At 43.5% G+C, this 22,756-nt stretch overlaps 1 protein-coding gene across 1 annotated transcript in view; it reads right to left on the reverse strand.

Moving 5' to 3' along the window:
• LOC124775294 (probable G-protein coupled receptor 158) overlaps positions 1-22,756 on the reverse strand; it is a 227,814-nt gene that overhangs the window by 57,188 nt on the left and 147,870 nt on the right. The window contains exons 7-8 of the mRNA XM_047250132.1: positions 9,360-9,521; positions 3,456-3,581 (exon numbers count right to left, since the gene is read on the reverse strand). Of these exons, the coding sequence (XP_047106088.1) occupies positions 3,456-3,581; positions 9,360-9,521 (288 nt within the window). The remainder of the gene's footprint in view (positions 1-3,455; positions 3,582-9,359; positions 9,522-22,756) is intronic.

Below are 22,756 nucleotides of genomic sequence, written 5' to 3' on the forward strand. Positions count from 1 at the left end.
TTGGCCCTTATCAATGATCATTATGAACGGGCTATGGTCGCCAGATCCCACAAGTAGTCTTGCTCGAGTAAAGGACGGCCCACAATCTGTCGTAGTTTACAATGAGCATAATTTTCACTCTTGGGAATTTCGATCCTAATGAACTATCCTAGGGTCTTTCTGGTCCTCACATACGCGTAGTAACACTCCACATAGATGAAAATGATTCATTACTGACGATGAAAACATTTGGAAAGTCTTTTTAATTCACAAACATACGCAAGCCATGGTATTTACGCTTTATACTAGTCTTCACAATACGGATCCAACTGCAAGCATTTCCTTCCGATTACACGTGCATAACTGGAACAGCTAATTAGCAGCCAGAAGATTTCTGGCGGCTGGGTATCAAATCTCGTGTCACATGTATTACCTACTCTTCAGTCTTCGCTGCCGCTCAGTCTTCCTTTTCCAGTGATTTCAAAGTGTCGACGTACTCTAGTAATTTTTTTTCACATATTTCTTGGTCGATTGCGCGGAGAATTTCCTCAGTTATTATCATAAGAGTCCACATAATGTTTTAAATATTTCTGCAACATCAGATTTCAAATGCTTCGAGTCCCTTGTTTTCCCATTTTCCCAATGAACATGATTCGCTTCCGTACAGAGCTGCGTTACAGAAGCTCAGCCTCAGAAATTTCCTCTCCAAATTAGATCCTGCGTTGTTAGTAGTCTGCATGCCTTATCAAGGTATTCTCTCTTTGCCTGTGCTAGTCCGCTTCTTATATGCTATTGGTTTCGCTTGTCCTGCAATGTTCCGGATCCGGTATGGCAGAATTCTTTCACATCATTTAATGTATGGAACCCAATTTCGATGTCACGTTTATCACTATTCTGATTTCCGTGGTGCCCAGTACATTCGCCCTTCTTCGGTATACTCCCATCGTGAGTCCGGTAGACGTTTTTTCTATTCAGCCTGTCCTTCATCACTTCCTCGCTTTGACGGAGGATAGCAATGTCATCAGTGAACCTTGCCATTATGTCTTTCCGCCCTGAATTTTAATCCCACTGCTGAAACGTTCTTTTACTTCCGTTGTTGCTTCTCCAGTGTGAAAGTTGAATAGTAGAGGAGTTTTGTCGTGGTATTCCATTCTTATTGTTCCCTCTTGGTTCTTATAGATATCTTATATTACCCATCTTTCACTATAGCTTATATTTATTTTCTGAAAATTTTAAACATCTTGCTCCATTTTCCATCGTCGAATGCTTTTTCTGAATAGTTAAAGGCTTCATAAGTCTTGCCATTTTTATCAAGCGCAGTGTCAGAAGTGTCCGTGAGGTGTCTTTACTTTCCTAAACACAAAGTGATCGTCATCTAACAGGAAGTCAATTCTCTTTCACATTCTTCTGTATGATATTCTAGTCAACAACTTTTACCGCATGGTCTGCTAAACTGCTTGTGTGATACTTCTTCTTTGGTGTGTTCAGGTGTGGGTAGATGATATTCATCCGAAAGGACAAGACGGTATAACATGCCTTACGATATAACTGCCATGGTGCTAGAGAGCATAAACTGTATTTGGAGAGAGATATTGAAAGGTATATACAAACAATGGAGAACATTGGATCTCGAGATAGGTCTAATAAATGTCAGAATTTTGACGCGAAACCCGATATCATCTACATAGAAGGGGTGCCACAAAAAAACCTGAATTATTTTTTAAAAGCTATGTATTTTCAAATCGTTTACAAAACAATCATATCCCCTTCCAAATACTCGCCATTACAGTAAATACGTTTGTCCCACAGGTGTTTCCACTGTTCGAAAAATTTTTTGTAGTCGCTTTAGAAATGGCTGACAGCTCCTCCCTTGTTTTTTTCCCTTGACTTCGTCATTATTGTCAAACCCGTGTCGTTTCATGCCCCTTTTCATGTGTGGAAATAAGAAAAAATCGCACAGAGCCAGGTCAGCCGAATAGGGTGCGTAGGGCAGCTGAACCATGCCACTTTAGCCAAAAACTGTGTAACAGAGATGGGTGCGTGTGCAGGTGCGTTAGTAGCAACCGTTTTCATTCCCAAATCTTCCGTTAAAATTCGTTGAACCGAGCTCCAAGATAACTCACTGATCTCTAGCAGTCGGTCAATTGTCTGTCAACGGTCTGTGAGCACAAGCTCTTCATTTTTCAATAGTTTCGTCGATTCTGGCAGCTGATGGACGCCCAGAACGAGGTTCGTCATCAATCGACATGTCGCCATTTTTAAATCGAGCAAACCACTCGCACACTTGAGTTTTTCCCATAACTTCATCTTGGTAAGTTGTTTTCAACATTAAAAAAGTTTCAGCAGCATTTTTACCGAGTAGGAAACAAAATTTCACAGCTGAAAGTTTTTCATTTAAATTTACCACTATAAAAAACGAAACAGTAACAAAACAGTGGTAGCAAAAACAACCACTGCAAATGAACAGAACTAGCCAGGTCGACAACACACGAGGCTCTGAACTGCCAATGAGATACGCTGTACACGCCTAGCGGTAGAATTGGGTACCATACAAGCTCCTCTCGTGACAATGTTATTCCTTTTTTTTTCCACACCTTTATGGATGAGGATGGAACAACTCAATACTGAGTCTACTGTGAACAGTAAACGACATACCTTTCCGCTTGGGACTTGTCACCTGTACGTCTCGAGCTTTACGCAGAAATATAACTGGAATCATCATTATTCCCTTGCAGAGTTGAATCATCATTGAACATAGCTTCTAGGTAGAACAGTAAACATAAAAAACTCGATATTCTTCTAGTACAGTCGTAATTCTAAACAGTTGCGCTGATTTCGACCTCTCCTTGATGAAGTCTGGTTTCATATTGTCTCCAGAACTCAATTTCTTCAAGTGCGAGAAGAAAAAACTAAGACATCTCTGAGGGTTTTAAATAGAGAGCTGAGAGTTGTAAATAAACACATATTGTCTCATTGTTGTTCTAATGAGAAGCCAAAATATTAAAGAGCTGATGGTAGAGAAAAAATGGTAAGGTTGTGGACCGCTGAAGCTTGATGTTTCAATTCAAAATGAGTCATACCTGCGAGTTATTTAAAGACATATTCTAGTAAGGTATTGTTACGAGTACGAACGTGCTCGTGAAGTGAAAGAGTAAGACCGACCTCATCGAGTAGTATACAAGAAAGCTAGTGCAGTGTGAAACACCTGAGTAGAATCCACCAAATAAGCGGGTGTAGAGGCAAGCTGGAAGCGTGTTTGTGATTATGTCTTCGGTGACGATGTTTGTGTCGTTCGTGGCATCTGTTGTATGACGCTGTAGTCAGAACATTACTGTCCTGTGTATTTAGTGTTCCTGTTACCGCTGTTGTGTTCGGAATGTGAGTGGACGAGATGAATGCACGGTGCTGGTGCTTGTAGTGTGGTTGTGTAGTTGTGTAGTGTGTAGTGTGTAGCGTGCTCGGCGTGCCGGACTCGCCTGCAGGGAGAAGCGCCTGTGAGCCACCTTGCGGCCGCCGCGCCGCTTGGAGATGTGCGGGTTGTCGGCGCGGATCGTCTTGTTCTTCAGGATCTCCAGCTGCGTGTACAGCCGCTTCAGTTCCGCCTGCAACACGCGGCCGCCGAAGCACGTTCAGAGCTGCAACTGGGGAAAACACAGTAGTAAACGTGTCACCGACACAGCTCACACTCAGGTTACGTCAAACTGGAGGATGGCTGTGTACGTAACAGGGCAAGGTGGGATTATCCCGCTTGTTTTTATACCACTCCATTTGCCAATTTTCTTTTTTTCCTTTTCCGAGCTCTTTACATTACCAATCCATATAGGGCGTTAGGAGTGTAAGTACAGATATTTATGTTGGTGACTGAGGAAGTGTACTGAACAACATTACATCAATATTTACTACATAAATTATTAAGAGTAGTTTGCTCTTGGATTGGTTAGTACATGTGGCACAAGCAAGCCATTAAACATTAAAGTTGGTTTTCCCCTGGGCAGCAGATCAGGTATTGAAGTGTCGATGCGTGGTGACAAACGGACAGTCTATACTGAAAGGCGTAGTCCACTTTACGGTGCAGTTATGACCGTGCAGAAAACATTAGGTAGTAAATTAAGTGATATTTATGCGCGAAGTCTTTTAGTTGCAGAGAAAAAACAGTTTACACACAGAAGTTGGCACACATTAACGTACAGATGATCACAAATCTCGACCTATGCCTCTAACACCCTATATGTGTTCGAAAACACTAAATTCTTATTAGGGCGGAATTTCATTAAACTTCACTATTCACACTGTAGTTTACCGATTGCTGGTTATCATACTATATTCTGTTTTTATTGAAAAACTTTATTTAAAGAAATATTCATAACTTAGTGCATGTGCTTCGGATCTTAATTTTGCTAGAAATGGTTTATTTCAAAATGGAAACAGCTTACTTAAAAGCACTAGTTCCCCATATTACAATAAGCGTTTTACTTTTTGCGAGAGCTTAATATTTCACAAGTTATTCGTATTCAAAATTTTCGTGTTCCAGAATGTTCCTGTCTTAAGGCGTAATACTTCCCAAAATTCAGTGCCGTAGTTTTATAGCACTGAGTTTTCCGTGTCTAAAACGTGTACTTTCACTAAAATAAGATGCTATTTACTTAATCATTTAAATTAAAAAATTACACTCTCCAGAAAATTCAAAGTGAACTTTGTTGACCCCCATACTCTTTAAAATTTCTCTCTCATTAGGTAGTACCTTTTAATTTGTCATTCCCTAATTTCACAGTTTTTGATTAAACAAACATACTTTAATGGCTATCTTTCTTGTCTTTATTTTTCCTGTTCTATTCATATCTGAAATGGAATAGCTTAGTGTTTTATCAGTTTGTAAGTTCTGTAATGCGAGCTTCTGTTAATAGGCACAATGTACAAAGTAATAACTAGTCCGCAGTTGGTATTCAGTTACTAAGGTCGCTATGTGAGTTTCTGGGAGTCAGAATGTATAAATCTATGTCAGTCACAAGTTATCAGTCATTAGTAAATATCTTGTAGTCGGTAGTGAATCGTGGTTGGGCACTAAGTGTAACTGCCATGTAAATTTCGTAACGAGTCTCCAACATTACTACTAATTTGTTGATTATTGCCACTAGTGCACTGTTTGAAAATTCTCAGCTTGCTGATCTATGCTAAGATATCGATGCTCAGTTAGTTTGTAAAGCTGATCATCGAACAAAACTGTGTGTTAATAAATGTGAAGAGAAATGAAAACATAATTCAACAGTGTTTTGTACATCTTTTAGTAACACTTAATCATAATCAATAAACATTGGATGGAGTTTAAGGCAAACATTCTACGAGATTTAATGGGGCAGATGTAAATGAAAAAGGGTAATAAGTTACAAATAGCAGCTCTTTTACTAGCTTAGTATTTCAATTTCTTTTGCACACTGCCCCACGGATTAAATCAGTAACTCTGGAATGTGGAATCAAAGAATTAAGCTATAAGAGAATCGCCACTAGCCTTTACTACCTAGAAAAGAAAGAAGTAATTTCACATGCTGCTCATGTCTAAGTATAACAGCGAACCAACCTTCCTAACACAGTATGTTATCAGCTGGTGAAAATTCAGTGCACTTAGTGACAAGTGATGATGATACATTCGTTCGGTGATGCATAGTAACGTGACCGTCAAAACATATGGGCACGTCACGACTGTCTCTGACTGTCTTACGTAGATAAGGAGAACTTGAGAATTACCATTATTTTTTATGCATAGTTTGTAGTGGGTTTGTAGCTAGAATGTTTTTAGGTTGATGACGTTTGAGACAAAATATGGAACCTCCGGTAATATTCTGATGAATCCAACACTTTGCAGAAGTGAAATCTTATAGCTAAGCTTACGGCCAAAGGTTACACAACTTGCAGTCGTTTACCGGCTGTGAGAATTATTATTATTGCGCAGTAATGTAACGAGACAATGAAGCCACTATTCATTTTGTGTGACACTGGCTTCAATGAGTGGATGGGCAGGACCCGTTGCGAGGGGTTGAGAGTTTTCTGGAGAGTTCGTGTTTAGTGTTGAGAATTTGAAGGTAGGAAGGAAGGAAGATTAAGGATTAACGTCCCGTCGACACCGAGATCATTAGCGAAGGAATGTTTCAAGGATGGAAAGGAAATCGGCGTGCCCTTTCCAAGGTACCATCCCGGCATTTGCCAAGAGCGATTTAGGGAAGTCACGAAGACTTAAACCTGGATGGCCGGAAGCGGATTTGAGAATTTGTGACTTCCGATACGATTCTCTTAGTTACTTGTGGGGTTTTAGTACAAGTCTGAACTGGAGGGAAGGTTTAGTAGCTATTTTGCTTCAGGTTGTAATGAATGTCGTCATTAGGGAATGGATATTATGAATGATTAATACTGAGGTGATAATACGCTGATCAGTCACAACGTCATCACCATCTACCTAATAGCCGGTATGACCACCTTTCGCACGGCGACCTGTCGTGGCGTGGAACCAAAGAGGCCTGGAGGGAGCTGGTACCACATGTCAACACATAGGTCACCTAATTCTCGTAAATTACGTTGAGGTGGTGATGAGCTCAGACCCCACATTCAGTCACATCCAAGATGCATTCAATCGGGTTCAGATATGGCAAGTTGGGGGGGTCACCACATCAATTGGAACTCGCACCCCTGCATCACACTCCTTACTTTGTGACGTGACGCATTATTTTGTTGAAAAATGCCACTGCTGTCGGGAAGCATGATCGTCATGAAGAAGTGTACGTGGTCTGCAACCAGTGTACGATTCTCCTTGGCAGCATGGTCCCTTGCACGTGATCGACTGGACCCATCTATGCCCCCGTGAATGTTTCCCAGAGTCCCCGGCAGTTTGTCTCCGTCCCGCAGTAAAGGTGTCAAGGAGCTGTTCCCCTTAAAGACTACGGATTCGCGCCCTCCCATCGGCATGATGGAGAAGGTATTGGGATTCATCAGATCATGCAACGCCCTGTCACTGCGCCAACGTCCAGTACCGGTGGTCGTGTGCCCATTTCAGCCGTAGTTACTGATGTCGTGGTGTTAACATTGGCACATGCCTGGGTCTCTCGGCTGCGGAGGCCCCCCGTAAGGAGTCTTCGGCGCACCATGTATTCAGACACACTTGTACTCTGGCCAGCATTAGTCTGATGTTAGTTCCACCACAGTTCGCCGCCTGTCCAGCCTGTCCAGCCTACGGCGTCCGACATCTACAACGAGGGGAAGCCATCCAACCCCACGACGTCTGGACATGGTTTCACCTTGGTGCTGAAGACAGTCGCCACAGCACTCCTCGAACACTCGACGAGTCGTGCAGTTTCCGAAACGCTCGTTCCGAGCCTTCGGGCCATCACAATGTGCCCTCGATGAAACTCAGATAGATCGTGCGCCTTCGCCATTCTGCACACGGAAAGCACGCTCACTTATACTACATGCAGCGTGCGTGTGACTGACTAGCTGTCATCCCTCGTCAGGTGACACTGATATCGCCTGGACGGGCTTCCATCGATAGTAGGTCGGTGGTCGTAATGTTCTGGCTGATCAGCGTATCCCCTACATCGAAAAGAAGTTGGCCGTTTACTGAGGAACGGTTTTAGCAAATGTAGTGCCAAAACATGAAGAGCACTGTCATTGTTTCATTAGCTAGTTCGTGGCACCATCAAAGTATAATGTAGGCTGGTAATCTGGTTAGATGTGAAGCTAACGCGTAAGGTGATGAAGCACTATTTTTTTGTAGTAAGAAAGTGGCATCTTCGGGTGGAGGCTGGGCTGTAAGCCTCAATCACATGTCTCAGCTGGAGACTGAAGGAAGTAGTAAACTACGATTAGAAATAAGAGTACGTACGCTTCCGTGGCTGGCGTCACTTTAATTAAAATTCATACACGTGACGTATTCGTGCCGTGAGAATCGGTAAATGTATTGATATTTAAGATAATTCTTATTTATTGTTCAGTGTCAGTTGCGCGCCTTTAATTATATTACATTTGTCCATCACTCAAGACCAGTTTCAGATCGTGGTAGTTGCGTCAGCAAGCCGCCTTCTCTACTCAGAACCACATATCAGAGTACTTTGTTGTGTGGTTCCGAGTAGACAAATGATTCAAATGGCTCTGAGCACTATGGGACTTAACTGCTGAGGTCATCAGTCCCCTAGGACTTAGAACTACTTAAACCTAACTAACCTAAAGATATCAAACACATCCATGCCCGAGGCAGGATTCGAAGCAGCGACCATACCGGTCGCGCGGTTTCTGAATGTAGCGCCTAGAACCGCTCGGCCACTCCGACCGGCTCCGAGTAGACAAGACAGATACTCTGACGTATGGTCCTGGGTACACAAGACGGGTTGTTGACGCAATTACTTAGATCTGAAGATGATCATGAGTGATCGAAACATGTAATTTAATTAAAAATGTGGTACTGAGACTGAATAATAAATAATAATTACCCTAAATCATTATAAGCCGTGTAGCTGCACTGCCGTGTCTTCTTATATCAGGCTTGAAATGCTAAAAGACTAGAGTAACCGTGTTTTCGGCCGGGTAGCAGTTGCCTTCCTCAGGGCAAAAACTATGTAGCGAGGAAGGCCGCTGCAAGATGGCGGGAACGTTGTTTACTCTAGTGCTTTAGGGTTTCTAGTACTTTAGCACTTAACTATATCGAAGATGCTCCGGAAGACAAGGAACCCAGCATCGTCCTGGGTGCCCGCTGCCAGCTGAGTATCGCGCAGGACAAGAGCAGCCTGGATTTTACACGACGCTTGTTTTTGGAAACCATGTCGATTTCTACATAGGATATTTTCGGTCTCCAGAAACGTCGCGATAAGACGCGAGCATCAGTCAGGCAGGAATTGCACTGAAGTTAAAATCTTCTGGGTTATTAGGCCGTGTCATGTTTCTTCTAAAATGATAGACTTTTCGACCCCTCTGCTGGTGTTCTAGCAGTAGTGGACTATTAGAAGAAACATGACGCGGCCTAATAACCCAGAACATTTTAACTTCAGTGACAACGGCCACGAAAGCCTGCAGACTTCAGGAATTGCACTGTTTGGCGCATGGGCGCCGAGTGGAGGAGGAGGAGATTACTGTTTAACGTCCCGTCGACAACGAGGTCATTGGAGACGGAGCACAAGCTCGGATTAGGGAAGGATGGGGAAGGAAATCGGCCGTGCCCTTTCTAAGGAACCATCCCGGCATTTGCCTGAAGCTATTTAGGGAAATCACGGAAAACCTAAATCAGGATGGCCGGACCCGGGATTGAACCGTCGTAATCCCGAATGCGAGTCCAGTGTGCTAACCACTGCGCCACCTCGCGGCAGTGGACCGGAGCTGCACAGTGCACAGTGGCGGAGACTCACCCGTATGTCGTCGGGGTTCATGTCGGCCAGGTTGATCTCGGCCAGGTCGGCGTCGGTGGGGACGCCGTCCACCGGCCGGAAGGCGTCGAGCGGCAGGCGCGCTGACAGCTCCTGCGCCAGGCACTGCCCGCGGCTCGCCGACCGCCGCTGCTCGTACCACAGCTGCAGCACCAGGACACCGCACTTGTCGCGACGCTCCAAGAGACCCCAGAGCAGACTCGCTCTCGTTCAACATGGGATTACACAGCCAACCGGTTGCAGATTACTGTTCGGTACACTGGTCTAGGTTTCGACACCTACTAAAGGTGCCTCCATCGGAATGAAATTTTGATAAATCGTAAAATTGCCATTGCGAAAAAGCTATGGTCCGATTTTAGAGCAACTATTCTCAAGTCAAACATAAAATAAAATGTTTCTGACTTGAGCGTAGCTGCTCTACAATCCGTCCATTGCTTTTTCACAACGTAATTATGCGTTTTATCAAAATTTCGTTCTCATGAAGACACTTTTAGTAGGTGTCGAAATATAAATCAATGTACCAAACAGTAATTAACAACCGGTTTGGCCAAATAATTTAGCCTTTTTCAGAAGATATATATGAATCAATAATTTTTCTATGATGGAATGGTCTAGAAATGAAACTAAAACAACCTGAATACGCATAGTTACATTTTAAAAATGCGGTGCATAAGTACTAAGTCAACATCAATACTTAAGCTGTGGCATGCGCCTCGTCTCCATGGACGCCGTGCGGTGGGCCTCGGGAGCTCAATTATTTAGGTTGAAACCTAGGTAAAGGTTGGTTTCATTACCGCAATCGAGGCTGATAGTTTCTTATATAATAATAAAAAGACTTTAGTCGGTAGTCCACATATATTGTATTAAATGACTACTGGTTTCGGTACCATTTACCAGCATCAGGACACCCACTCGCTTACTCAAGTATGTTTGTCGTATACTCACACACTCAATAGCGAAAGAAGTACTTACTCCACAGAACGTGAGTTTCACTGTAGACTAAACCAAACAAGATTCTTTTAACATAATTTATTCATTATCTCCGACAATTATCTATTCATCCTGCCTCTGACACTTCATATTCTACAAATTATAATGCCCCTCACTTACGTTAGTAAAAAAAGATATACCGGGTTATTACAAATGATTGAAGCGATTTGACAGCTCTACAATAACTTTATTATTTGAGATATTATCACAATGCTTTGCACACACATACAAAAACTCAAAAAGTTTCTTTAGGCATTCACAAGTGTTCGATATGTGCCCCTTTAGTGATTCGGCAGACATCAAGCCGATAATCAAGTTCCTCCCACACTCGGCGCAGCATGTCCCCATCAATTAGTTCGAAAGCGTCGTTGATGCGAGCTCCCAGTTCTGGCACGTTTCTTGGTAAAGGAGGTTTAAACACTGAATCTTTCACATAACCCCACAGAAAGAAATCGCATGGGGGTTAAGTCGGGAGAGCGTGGAGGCCATGACATGAATTGCTGATCATGATCTCCACCACGACCGATCCATCGGTTTTCCAATCTCCTGTTTAAGAAATGCCGAACATCATGATGGTAGTGCGGTGGAGCACCATCCTGTTGAAAGATGAAGTCGGCGCTGTCGGTCTCCAGTTGTGGCATGAGCCAATTTTTCAGCATGTCCAGATACACGTGGCCTGTAACGTTTTTTTCGCAGAAGAAAAAGGGGCCGTAAACGTTAACTTTTGGTGAATTGCGAATTTGCTGCACGAATGCGTGAGGATTCTCTACCGCCCAGATTCGCACATTGTGTCTGTTCACTTCACCATTAAGAAAAAAATGTTGCTTCATCACTGAAAACAAGTTTCGCACTGAACGCATCCTCTTCCATGAGCTGTTGCAACCGCGCCGAAAATTCAAAGCGTTTGACTTTGTCATCGCGTGTCAGGGCTTGTAGGAATTGTAAACGGTAAGGCTTCTGCTTTAGTCTTTCCCGTAAGATTTTCCAAACCGTCAGCTGTGGTCCGTTTAGTTCCCTGCTTGCTTTATTCGTCGACTTCCGCGGGCTACGCGTGAAGCTTGCCCGCACGCGTTCAACCGTTTCTTCGCTCACTGCAGGCCGACCCGTTGATTTCCCCTTACAGAGGCATCCAGATGCTTTAAACTGCGCATACCATCGCCGAATGGAGTTAGCAGTTGGTGGGTCTTTGTTGAACTTCGTCCTGAAGTGTCGTTGCACTGTTATGACTGACTGATGTGAGTGCATTTCAAGCACGACATACACTTTCTCGGCTCCTGTCGCCATTTTGTCTCACTGCGCTCTCGAGCGCTCTGGCAGCGAAAACCTGAAGTGCGGCTTCAGCCGAACAAAACTTTATGAGTTTTTCTACGTATCTGTAGTGTGTCGTGACCATATGTCAATGAATGGAGCTACAGTGAATTTATGAAATCGCTTCAATCATTTGTAATAGCCCTGTATATATAATGACACACACACACACACACACACACACACACACACACACACACACACACACACACACACACGTTCCAATAATACAGAGTGGGAGAAAGAAAAGTGCCCCAGACGACTGACACGATTGGACGTGAATGTACGCCTATAACCACACTCGTTGACGCACACAGCATGTGTACACCCGCCACATGACCCACACGGTCCAGAGCATACCGAGGGCTGTGTCAGTGTGAGAGTAGCTGCGCAAACGCACGATGCTACTCATAGTAGGGCAGCGGGTCTTCGTGGTGGAACGTTACGCGCAAAAAAGTCGTGAACGGTGTTGCCAGTTGTTTTCTGAGTAGTTTAGCGGTGTCAAATTGGCAGCAAACGAGTGCCATGCAACGCTTAGTCCGAAAACGCCGTCAGACAGGGTCCGTTTTGAACGAGTCAATACACACCGCGAAACGTGCCCGCATCTCAGAAAATGTGCCTACAGTTCATCAGAAAAACCTTCTGAGTCCTACCAAATCAACGCGTCGTCTGTCGCAGGAGACCGGCATATCGCGTCGATCAAGCGGAAGAATGCGCCACCTGGACTTATCGAGTGTTTCTTGTTCATGCATTAAAACCAGCAGATGCTCCTCAGCGCCTCCAGTTTTATGAGTCGCTCTTCAGCGAGATAACAATGAATGACTTGCGTATGAACCTGTTCTTTATGTCTGTCGACGCCTGGTTTCGTCTGAGTGGTTATGTTGTAAGTGGGCTGTTTAGGTTTTTATGTTGGTAACGCCACGTAGCGCTCTGTATGAAAATCACTGACTGTGCTGCGTGCAGTCTGTAGCTGGTTTGCATTGTTGGCATATTCGCTATTGTAGTGTTGGGCAGTTGCATGTGAACAGCGCGTAGCGTTACGCAGTTGGAGGTGAGCCGCCAGCAGTGGTGGATGTGGGGAGTGAGATGGCGGAGTTTTGAGAGCGGATGATCTGGACGTGTGTCCATCAGAGAGAGTAAATTTGTAAAACTGGATGTCACGAACTGATATATATATTACGACTTTTGAACACTATTAAGGTAAATACATTGTTTGTTCTCCATCAAAATATTTCATTTGCTAACTACGCCTATCAGTAGTTAGTGCCTTCAGTAGTTAGAAACTTTTATTTAGCTGACAGTATTGGCGCTCGCTGTATTGCACTAGTTCGAGTAACGAAGACTTTTGTGAGGTAAGTGATTCATGAAAGGTATGGGTCATTCTTTTGTAGGGATTATTGAATGTCAGATTGCGTTGCGCTAAAAATATTGTGTGACAGCTTAATGTTGATCAGAGTAACTAAAGAGAGAAATGTCTGAGTACGTTCAGTTTTGCTCAGCTGTTTGAAAATCAAATAACGTAAGAGGTTTACCAGCACAGTCATTCTTAATTTTTCTAAGGGGATGTTGCAATGTCAACTCACAGGATCACAGGTTCTCGGCAGCGCAGAATCCGCTTAACTTCCACGAAACACCAATACAAGATCAGAAGGAAGGGTTTTGGTGTTCAGTGTCTACACACCGCAATATTGGTCTCATTATCATTCATCAGATGCTGACTTCGGCGCTTTAGATTGCCAACATTTTGAAACCATTTATGGCAGCATTAACGGAGGAGGAAAAGACCTATAATCACTTCCAACACGATGGAGCAACACCCCATACAGCTGGTCTAACCTTGCAGCACATTTGCACAGCCACCACACCTGACAGAGTGTTAGCAGAGGTCAGGCTGGTCACGGCCCCAGTCGGCCACCCAGATCAGCTGGTGTGTCACTGTGCGAGTAATTTGTGTAGGAGTCCCTCAAATCTAAGGTGTCTTCAAGAGCTGATGAGTCAAACGACAGAAACACCAGCTTATACTGCGATTTTCTCCTTCTTTGGAACGCAGCACGCTAGCGATTTGCGTGGTATGGATGATAGGTTTCAGGAGATATGAGGCACAAAATTTCTACGCATAGATCTTGCAGTTCTGGTATTATATGCACTAATGACATTTGGGTGTGGAGCTGGCGCTCGATAACGTTCCCGGTATGTTCCATTGGGTTCAGATCAGGCGAGTTGGGTTACCGAAACATCTACGTGAAATAGCTATCATGCTCCTCGAACCACTGTAGCGCTAGTACGGCCTTGTGACATGTACAATTATCCTGACGGACGATGTCTGAGGTTCTTCGATATCAAATCGAAAGGGCGATGTAACTGAATCGGAACTAGTGGTTCGCTTAATTTCCTAAACTCTCTCTTGAGACATATTTATTCAATACCCCACCTATTAAACTTAGAAATGGCACAAGATAGGTGTTTTATTTGATAAATTACACATTGTGTCATTAGTCCTTTCTGTTTTCCTTGTCTGTATGTGTGCATGAGAATGGATGAAATGGGCCGTAGAAAGGTTGAGATTGGTCCAAAGATAGTAGAAAGCAGCAGTAGGCTTTTCACAGAAGAAACTAGCAAGGTTAAGAGCAGGGATGGCTGTAAAGATACGGAAAAGATCCGATCGGTGGAGTGTAGAGGTCGCAGGCTCGTCCATCAGACAATGACTGCAAAGGATTTGAAACTAGGGACGTTGAGTCCGGCCAGGAGCCATGTTGGAGGTACTGCTGGCGAGGACTCGCGGAAGAGCGGACGCGGACGTCATGGTGCTCCTAGGTGGATACGGTAAGAACCAGCAAAGTTGGTTCGAATGTGGTAGGGTAGGCGCAGGAGTGTTCTACGTTGCTTAATAAACTTTTTTAGGGAATTTTCTTGCGTGATCCATTGTCCAGCGCATTTTTGGCGTGCCTCGTTCACGTTGCACCATCAGTGCATCCGGTAAACTTTTGTGATAAAAGGAGAAAAGAGTAATATTATATATACTGTTACCCAACAGTGTGACAAATGTGAACTAGAGTAGGAGACAATCAGGTACACTACTGGCCATTAAAATTGCTACACCATGAAGATGACGTGCTACAGACACGAAATTTAACCGACAAGAAGAAGATGCTGTGATATGCAAATGATTACTTTTGATTCTCCAACAGAAAGGGGTTTCCACTCAATGGTCTGAAGATGACCACAGCAGTGGTCGAAACCGGTCACCTTATAAAATAAATTGTGATCAAGACTGTTTTTAATAGTAATTATTTGCAAATGATTAGCTTTTCAGAGCGTTCACACAAGATTGGCGCCGTTGGCGACACCTACAACGTGCTGACATGAGGAGAGTTTCCAACCGATTTCTCATACACAAACAGCAGTTGACCGGCGTTGCCTGGTGAAACGTTGTTGTGATGCCTCATGTAAGGAGAAGAATTGCGTACCATCACTTTTCCGACTTTGATAAAGGTCGGACTGTAACCTATCGCGATTGCGATTTATCATATCGCGACATTGCTGCTCGCGTTGGTCGAGATCCAATGACTGTCAGCAGAATATGGAAAAGGTGAGTTTAGGAGGGTAATACGGAACGCCGTGCTGGATACCAACGGCCTCGTATCACTAGCAGTCGAGATGACAGGCATCTTATCTGCATGGCTGTAGCGGATTGTGCAGCCACGTTTCGATTCCTGAGTCAACAGATGGGGACTTTTGCAAGACAACAACCGTCTGCACGAACAGTTCGACGACGTTTGCAGCAGCATGAACTATCAGCTCGGAGACCATGGCTGCGATTACCCTTGACGCTGCGTCACAGACAGGAGCTCTGCGATGGTGTACTCAACGACTAACCTGGGTGCACGGATGGCAATACGTCATTTTTTCGGATGGCCAGCGCATTCTCCAGATTTCTCACCAATGGGAAACGTCTGGTCAATGGTGGCCGAGCAACTGGCTCGTCACAATAGGCCAGTCACTACTCTTGATGAACTGTGGTATCGTGTTGAAGATGCATGGGCAGCTGTACCTGTACACGCAATCCAAGCTCTGTTTGGCTCAATGCCCAGGCGTATCAAGGCCGTTATTACGACCAGAGGTGGTTGTTCTGGGTACTGATTTCTCAGGATCTATGGACCCAAACTGCGTGAAAATGTAATCACATGTCAGTTCTAGTATAATATATTTGTCCAATGAATACCCGTTTATCATCTGCATCTCTTCTTGGTGTAGCAATTTTAATGACCAGTAGTGTATTTTAAGCGATATTATGAACGAAGTTGTAAACGAAAAGAATCCATTTTTCAATGAATAAATGTCAATTATATAAAATTTTAAACTGCTTTTTCCCCTTTGTTTCATCTTTCGGTAATGAAACGTAAAATTCTGATCTGAGAAGCAAATAGCACGCGGTTAAGGCCTTCAGGCTACACACGTTGGTTTTGTGTGCGTGGGTAACGTTATCCATTGCGCATATTTACTTTTAGTTATTATATTAATTAACTTAGGGCCTAATTATTAAAAAAATCTACCATAACGCCACTGGTTTTGCACACTCAACCTCAGCGTGTAGCAATATGAAGGTCATAAGTTGAAACAGTGCCAAATAAAGCTATTGTAGAATTTCAGTTAATGGCACAATATATGTTGCTGTATCTTAGGCGTATTCAAAAAAATTAACGGGCATAATGACAAGCAGAAGGTAACCTAGCATAACCTCGTTGCCTGTAGCGAAGGGTCATGGGCGCTCTCAGTCGCGCCGACTTAGCGACGGCCCGGATGAGGACGCAGTAGTCGTTGAACACGATTAACTGGAGGATGGTCGTTCAGCGACAAGTGTTGGCACTTGTGTGTGACATGGACGCTATAAGCAACTGCCGGACTGAATGTCACTTTGAGCGAGAGTGTATATTGCTATCTGTCAATTTACATACGTGACAAACACGTAATTCAAGTTTGTTTAAAGACAGCGTTGGCTTTACATCTGCTGTTTTATCTCCAAAATCACGGGCGAAGTGGAACAGTTGAGCAGAATGGATATCTTTCATCAGCATGGTAATGTGTAGACTTTGCGAACTGTTTTGTGGAGCTACAGTGTGTGTTTTAGGCTTAAGTATAGTTGCACTCTACGAAAACTGCGGTTCAGTAGTTTTGGTGCAGTACATAAATGAGATAGTAAGTCGTAGGATTACCGATGGCATTGACAGCATTGGCAGGGGAAAAAACTGACAGGAGTGTGTAAGAGAGAACCTGGGAACGAACGATTTGTCTTTGTTTGTTTCGTTGTTTGTTTTTCATATAACTGGAACCTCGCAGAATTCAGTGATAATCCACTGTCCATTTTAACGCTTAGGAATAAAAATTCCTTTTTAGTAGTGACAAAATTTGCTTTGTATTTGGAGAGGGTCCGACTTCAGCAAAACACGATTACTTATTTTTCTTTTTATTCGTCTGACGCGCTTCACTAAAGCTACAACTTAATCAATGGGTTTTATATTATCTTCTATTAAACAGAAACTAAACAGAAACTATTAAACAGAAACTATATATATAAATCTGGCCGGCCGGAGTGGCCGTGCGGTTCTAGGCGCTACAGTCTGGAACCGAGCGACTGCTACGGTCGCAGGTTCGAATCCTGCCTCGGGCATGGATGTGTGTGATGTCCTTAGGTTAGTTAGGTTTAATTAGTTCTAAGTTCTAGGCGATTGATGACCTCAGAAGTTAAGTCTCATAGTGCTGAGAGCCATTTGAACCATTTTTTATAAATTTGAGTTTATAAAGACAGTATTTACATAACTGAAAAACGGATGAGATTTTGCATACATACTTTGTTACCACATGCTGTGGGTTTGCTGAATTATATATAATTCAATGTAGTTGTTTTCTTCCACTGTTTTGCTGTTTCATTGAAGATAACGTAAAACCCACTGATGACGCTGTAACTTCAGCGAAACATGTCTGCGGAATTAAAAGAAAAATAAGAAATTGTGTTTTGCTCAAGGCGGACCATCTCCAAAGAGAAATTTAGTTGCAAGCATACAGGGACACAAAAACTTCAACCTCAAGACGAAAAATTGCTTTATCACGTAACTTCTGCGCTCCCATGTAACCAAAGGAATTGCTTCTGATGCAAGTACAGTTTACATGGGCAAAAACAAAAAAGTCTATAAAATTATTTTGTTATTATGTACTCAATAGAATGTTCTTCATTATGTTGAAAGGCAAAAGTTTTCTTTTATTGATGATAAAATGCGAAATTTGTTTCTAAATAACAGAAATAAGTTTTATATATGTCCAACGAAGTGTTGAAGTGATATTTGATTCATCTTTCCTGAGGTTTTTTTTTTCAAATTTCACTTTTATTTTCGATAAGCCTACTTTTTATATATTACTCGACATCCCTCTGTTTCACGTTACAAATCAAAAATTTTCGAATAAAACCCGAATTGAAGATTGAAAATTTAGATTTTGATGTTCTTACAGTTTATTTTTAAGTAAAAGACAGGACGATAACTATGTAGAAAGAAACTGTTTCCCAGATTACGTGGGGCTTTGTATGTCCTCACTTCCAGTTTCTAGGAGACTTTGCTAACACATTGATCGCACGCATGAAGAAAGTGACTGCTGTGAGGTAACGCCCAATAGGTATGTAACACACCTAGCGTGCAGAAAACGCGTCGCGATCCTTAGTGACTAAGGCTACTAGGATATCTACTGTAGTCTATGCTTACTTATGACAGCGTACAGTAGCCTATGGGATTGGGTTAACCCCGACATTATTTGAACGGCGTTCATTGGTCGCGATAACTTACTTTGGATTTTATCTCACTGTTATTTCTGCCTATTAAACTGATGATAATTTGTGGACATTACATGAGCTTCTGTAATAAATGCAAGTTAAATTTTCTTGTCTTAGCTGAAGCCATTTGGGTCTTCCGGCCCAAATTTTATGTGTACTCTGTTTTATGGAATTATCCTCAGTAATGTCACTTTGAAATCAAGTTGTGTGCATTGCTAAAGGCTTCTGTCTGTACGTGACACACCTGCCTATCGGTTTCCAGCCCGCTTTGTAATTTATCAGCGTTATCTGTGCTGTCTTTGGTGTTCAATGGTTGTTTATGCCAGCTGGGCGTTATCCTTTAAATTTGATTTTTACATCCTTGCCCATTTGTTTCACAGTGTTTTTTTTATAGTGCGCCATTACCTGTTCCGATCTGATAACTAAATGTATACTCATGTAGGATTTATTATTATGGAATACTCGTTAACTGTATTGTTTTCTTCCATGTTTTAGGTCTTAGTGTGCTTTATTTAATCTATGTTCAAATTGAGCCTCTGGAGAGCGGCGAAATTTAACGGTTTTATATTCAAATTAAACTGTTCAGTTTCTGATACCAAAATAGCACTATCAGTTGGTTGCATACAGCTGAATTTCTCAGACTTTTAAGTGTTAAAGAAATACATAACCACACACATCAAAGAAAGTTTTGCATCACCTCGGTTCCGAGAGTTCCGGACCCTCTACAGAAAATTGGAATAGAGATCAACATAAACATCATTTCCGTCCTTTTTATTGCTCATTAAAACCACACATTACATGTTACACCACCATACAGCGATACCTTCAGAGGTGGTGGTCCAGATACCTCTAAAACCTAGTAGCACGTCCTCTTGCGTTGATGCGTGCCTGTATTCGTCATGGCATACTGTCCACAATTTCATCAAGGCACTGTTGGTCCAGAGTGTCCCACTCCTCAACAGCGATTCGGCATAGATCCCTCAGAGCGGTTCGTGGGTCAAGTTGTCTATAAACAGCCCTTTCCAATCTATCCGAGGCATGTTCGATAGGGTTCATGTCTTGGGAACATGCTGGCCACTCTAGCCGAGCGATGTCGTTATCCTGGAGGAAGTCATTCACGAGATATGCTCGTTGGGCGTGCGAATTGGCGCCCATGAAGACGAATGCCTCGCCAACATGCTGCTGCCGATATGGTTGTACTATCGGTTGGAGGATGGCATTCACGTATCGTACTGCCGTTACGACGCCTTCCATGAGCATCAACAGCCCCAAATAATGCCACCCCAAAACAGCAGTGAACCTCCACCTTGCTGCACTCACTGGACAGTGTATCTCAGGCGTTCGGCCTGACCATGTTGGTTCAAACACGTCTCCGACGATTGTCTGGTTGAAGACATTTGCGACATTCATCTGCGAAGAGAACGTGATGCTAATCCTGACCGGTCCATTTGGCATGTTGTTGGGTCCATCTCTACCGCGGTGCATGGTGTCGTGGTTGGAAAGGTGGACCACTCCATGGACGTTGGGAGTGAAGTTGCGCATCATGCAGCCTACTGCGCACAGTTTGAGTCGTAACACGACGTTCTGTGGCTGCACGAAAAGCATTATTCAACATGGTGGCATTGCTGTCGGGGTTCCTCCGAGCCATAATCCGTAGGTAGTGGCCATCCACTGCAGTAGTAGCCCTTGGGCGCGCTGAGCGAGGCATCTCATCGACAGTTCCTGTCTCTCTGTATCTCCGCCACGTCCGAACAACATCGCTTGGTTCACTCCGAGACGCCTGGACACTTCCACTGCTGAGGGTCCTTCCTGGCACAAAGTAACAATGCGGGTGCGATCGAACCGCGGTACTGACCGTCTAGGCATGGTTGAACTACAGACAGCACGAGCCGTATACCTCCTTCCTGTTGGAATGACTGGAACTGATCGGCTGTCGGACCCCCTCCATCTAATAGGCGTTGCTTATGCGTGGTTGTTTACATATTTGTGCGGGTTTAGTGACATCTCTGAACAGTCAAAGGGAATGTGTCTGTGACACAGTAACCACAGTCAGCGTCTGTCTTCAGGAGTTCTGGGAACCGGGGTGATGCAAAACTTTTTTTGATGTGTTTATTTGGAGTACTCTTTTAAAAATAAAATCGTCTTTTCTGGCTCAAACGTTGCGTATTTGTGAGCTAGCACATTACCAATCGCACTCGCTTGCTCTATAGTATTTCAGTGTCACCGCTGTGTGGGATGACAGGCTGCAGGTAGTCAGCAAGAATATTCACGTAGTCCAGAGCAGCCAGGCTGTCATGGTGTCTTCGAATGCTACGTCAGTTCCCATCGACGCACAGGTGAAATGACTCGACAGCATAACTCTACCCCCATGTTCCCACGCCTGCGCTGCGATGCATGTTTTGAGTGCTCGTTCTCCCGGACGACAGGGTATTCGCCTGGTGTAACAATAAACGTGATTCATTCGACTAGGTGACACGATTCCATCGATTCAGGGTCCATTCTCGATGTTTCAGTGCCCACTGCAGTGGTAATGGACGATGGATTGTATCGTCTTGGGAACACTTAGGGGTGGCTGATTTTCAAAAATGTGCTCTGTACTGTCCGCTCCGAAACACTTGCGCCTGGGCTGGGATAGTACTCTATCGCCATACCTGCCACATATTTCCGCCTACTCTGCTTTAGGGAATGGGAAAGACTGTGCTTATGTTTTGTGATGAGCCGTGGAGGTCCTACACATAGCACCTACTTGTGAATCTGCCGTCGTTCAATCACTGAAACAGAGGTCACTCGACGTCAGATGCAAAAACTTTTTCACCACGTACATCTATCTTCCTTAAGTAGCATGGAGATAACATTAATATCAGTTTGAAAAGGGGCCTAGACCTAAATCCATTCTTCTGTCCTTTCACGGATGGCGCGAGAGAAATGTGGTAGAAAAAGATACCCTGACCGAAGCGCTCCAAGTGATTGATATAGAGCAGACCTAAAAAATTCCACTTTCAGATAGTAAAGGGAGTGCTTCAAGCGTAGCCAAGAAATGAAGGCGACTCCCATTAACATAACGCTGATCGATAAGAGTAAGGCGTGGTCCGCTCTGCGATCCAATCAGTTAAGTGCCTGTTAAAGCAACGCGTCGCAACGGAACGTTTCTAATTTCCAAGGTTAATCGGTCAAGCAAGAGGTGTTTGTGTTAGGTGATGGACTGCGAGCTCCCCAAAGTCAAGAACTAAGTTCTTTGCTTGCCGATATCAGAGATCAGAGAAATTCCGTAGTCAAATAGCATATTGTAAGGCGTACCCAGGAGCAGATATAGACTCTGATCATAATTTCGCAATTAAGAATAATTCACGCAGGAGAAACGTACAAACATACCGTCGTTTAACCATCGCACAGACTCCCGTATCGATGACGTAGTAATAAGCACCCTGGTGTAGAGAAACAACTGAAGGAGTAGAAAAGATATAAGTCAGCAGGTCCAGATGGAATCCCAGTTCGGTTTTACAAAGAATATTTTGAGACATTGAATCCCTACTTAGCTTGCATTTATCGCTAATCCATCACCCAGTATAAACTCCCAAGTGAACGAGAAAAAAGCGCAGGTGACTCCTGTATATAAGAAGGGTAAAAGAAAGGACCTGAAAAATTACAGACAATATATTAAACTTCGATGTCCTGCAGAATACTTGAACATTTCCTTGAGAGAGGAAAGCTTCTGTCTACGAATGAGCACTATCTTTAAAAAGCATCGTTCGTGCCAAAATCAACTTGCCTTTTTCTCACATAATATCCTGGGAACCGTAGTTCAAGGAAAACAGGCCGATTTCATATTTCTATATTTCCGTAAAGCATTTGACATTGTGCCACGTCGCAGACTGCCAACGAAGGTACAAGGGTACAGAATAAGTTCCCAGATATGTGAGTGGCTTGAAGACTTCTTAAGAAAAAGAACCCAGCATGTTATCCTCGACGGCGAGTGTTCATCAGAAGTGAATGAATCAACAGGGGTGTCCCAAGGAAGTGTGACAGGACGGTTGTTATTTTCTTTACACATAAATGATTTGGCGGACAGGGTGGGCAGCAGTGTGCGGCTGTTCGCTGATGATGCTGTGGTGTAGATAAGGTCTCAAAGTTGAGTGACTAAAGGAGGATACAAGATGCCTTAGACAAAATTTCTAGTTGGCCTGATGAATGGCAGCTAGGTTTAAATGTACAAAAATGTAAGTTAATGCAGATGATTGGGAAAAACAAATCCATAATGTTG

This window comes from Schistocerca piceifrons, chromosome 2 (assembly GCF_021461385.2).
Source record: "Schistocerca piceifrons isolate TAMUIC-IGC-003096 chromosome 2, iqSchPice1.1, whole genome shotgun sequence".
In the NCBI taxonomy this organism is placed as follows: domain Eukaryota; kingdom Metazoa; phylum Arthropoda; class Insecta; order Orthoptera; family Acrididae; genus Schistocerca; species Schistocerca piceifrons.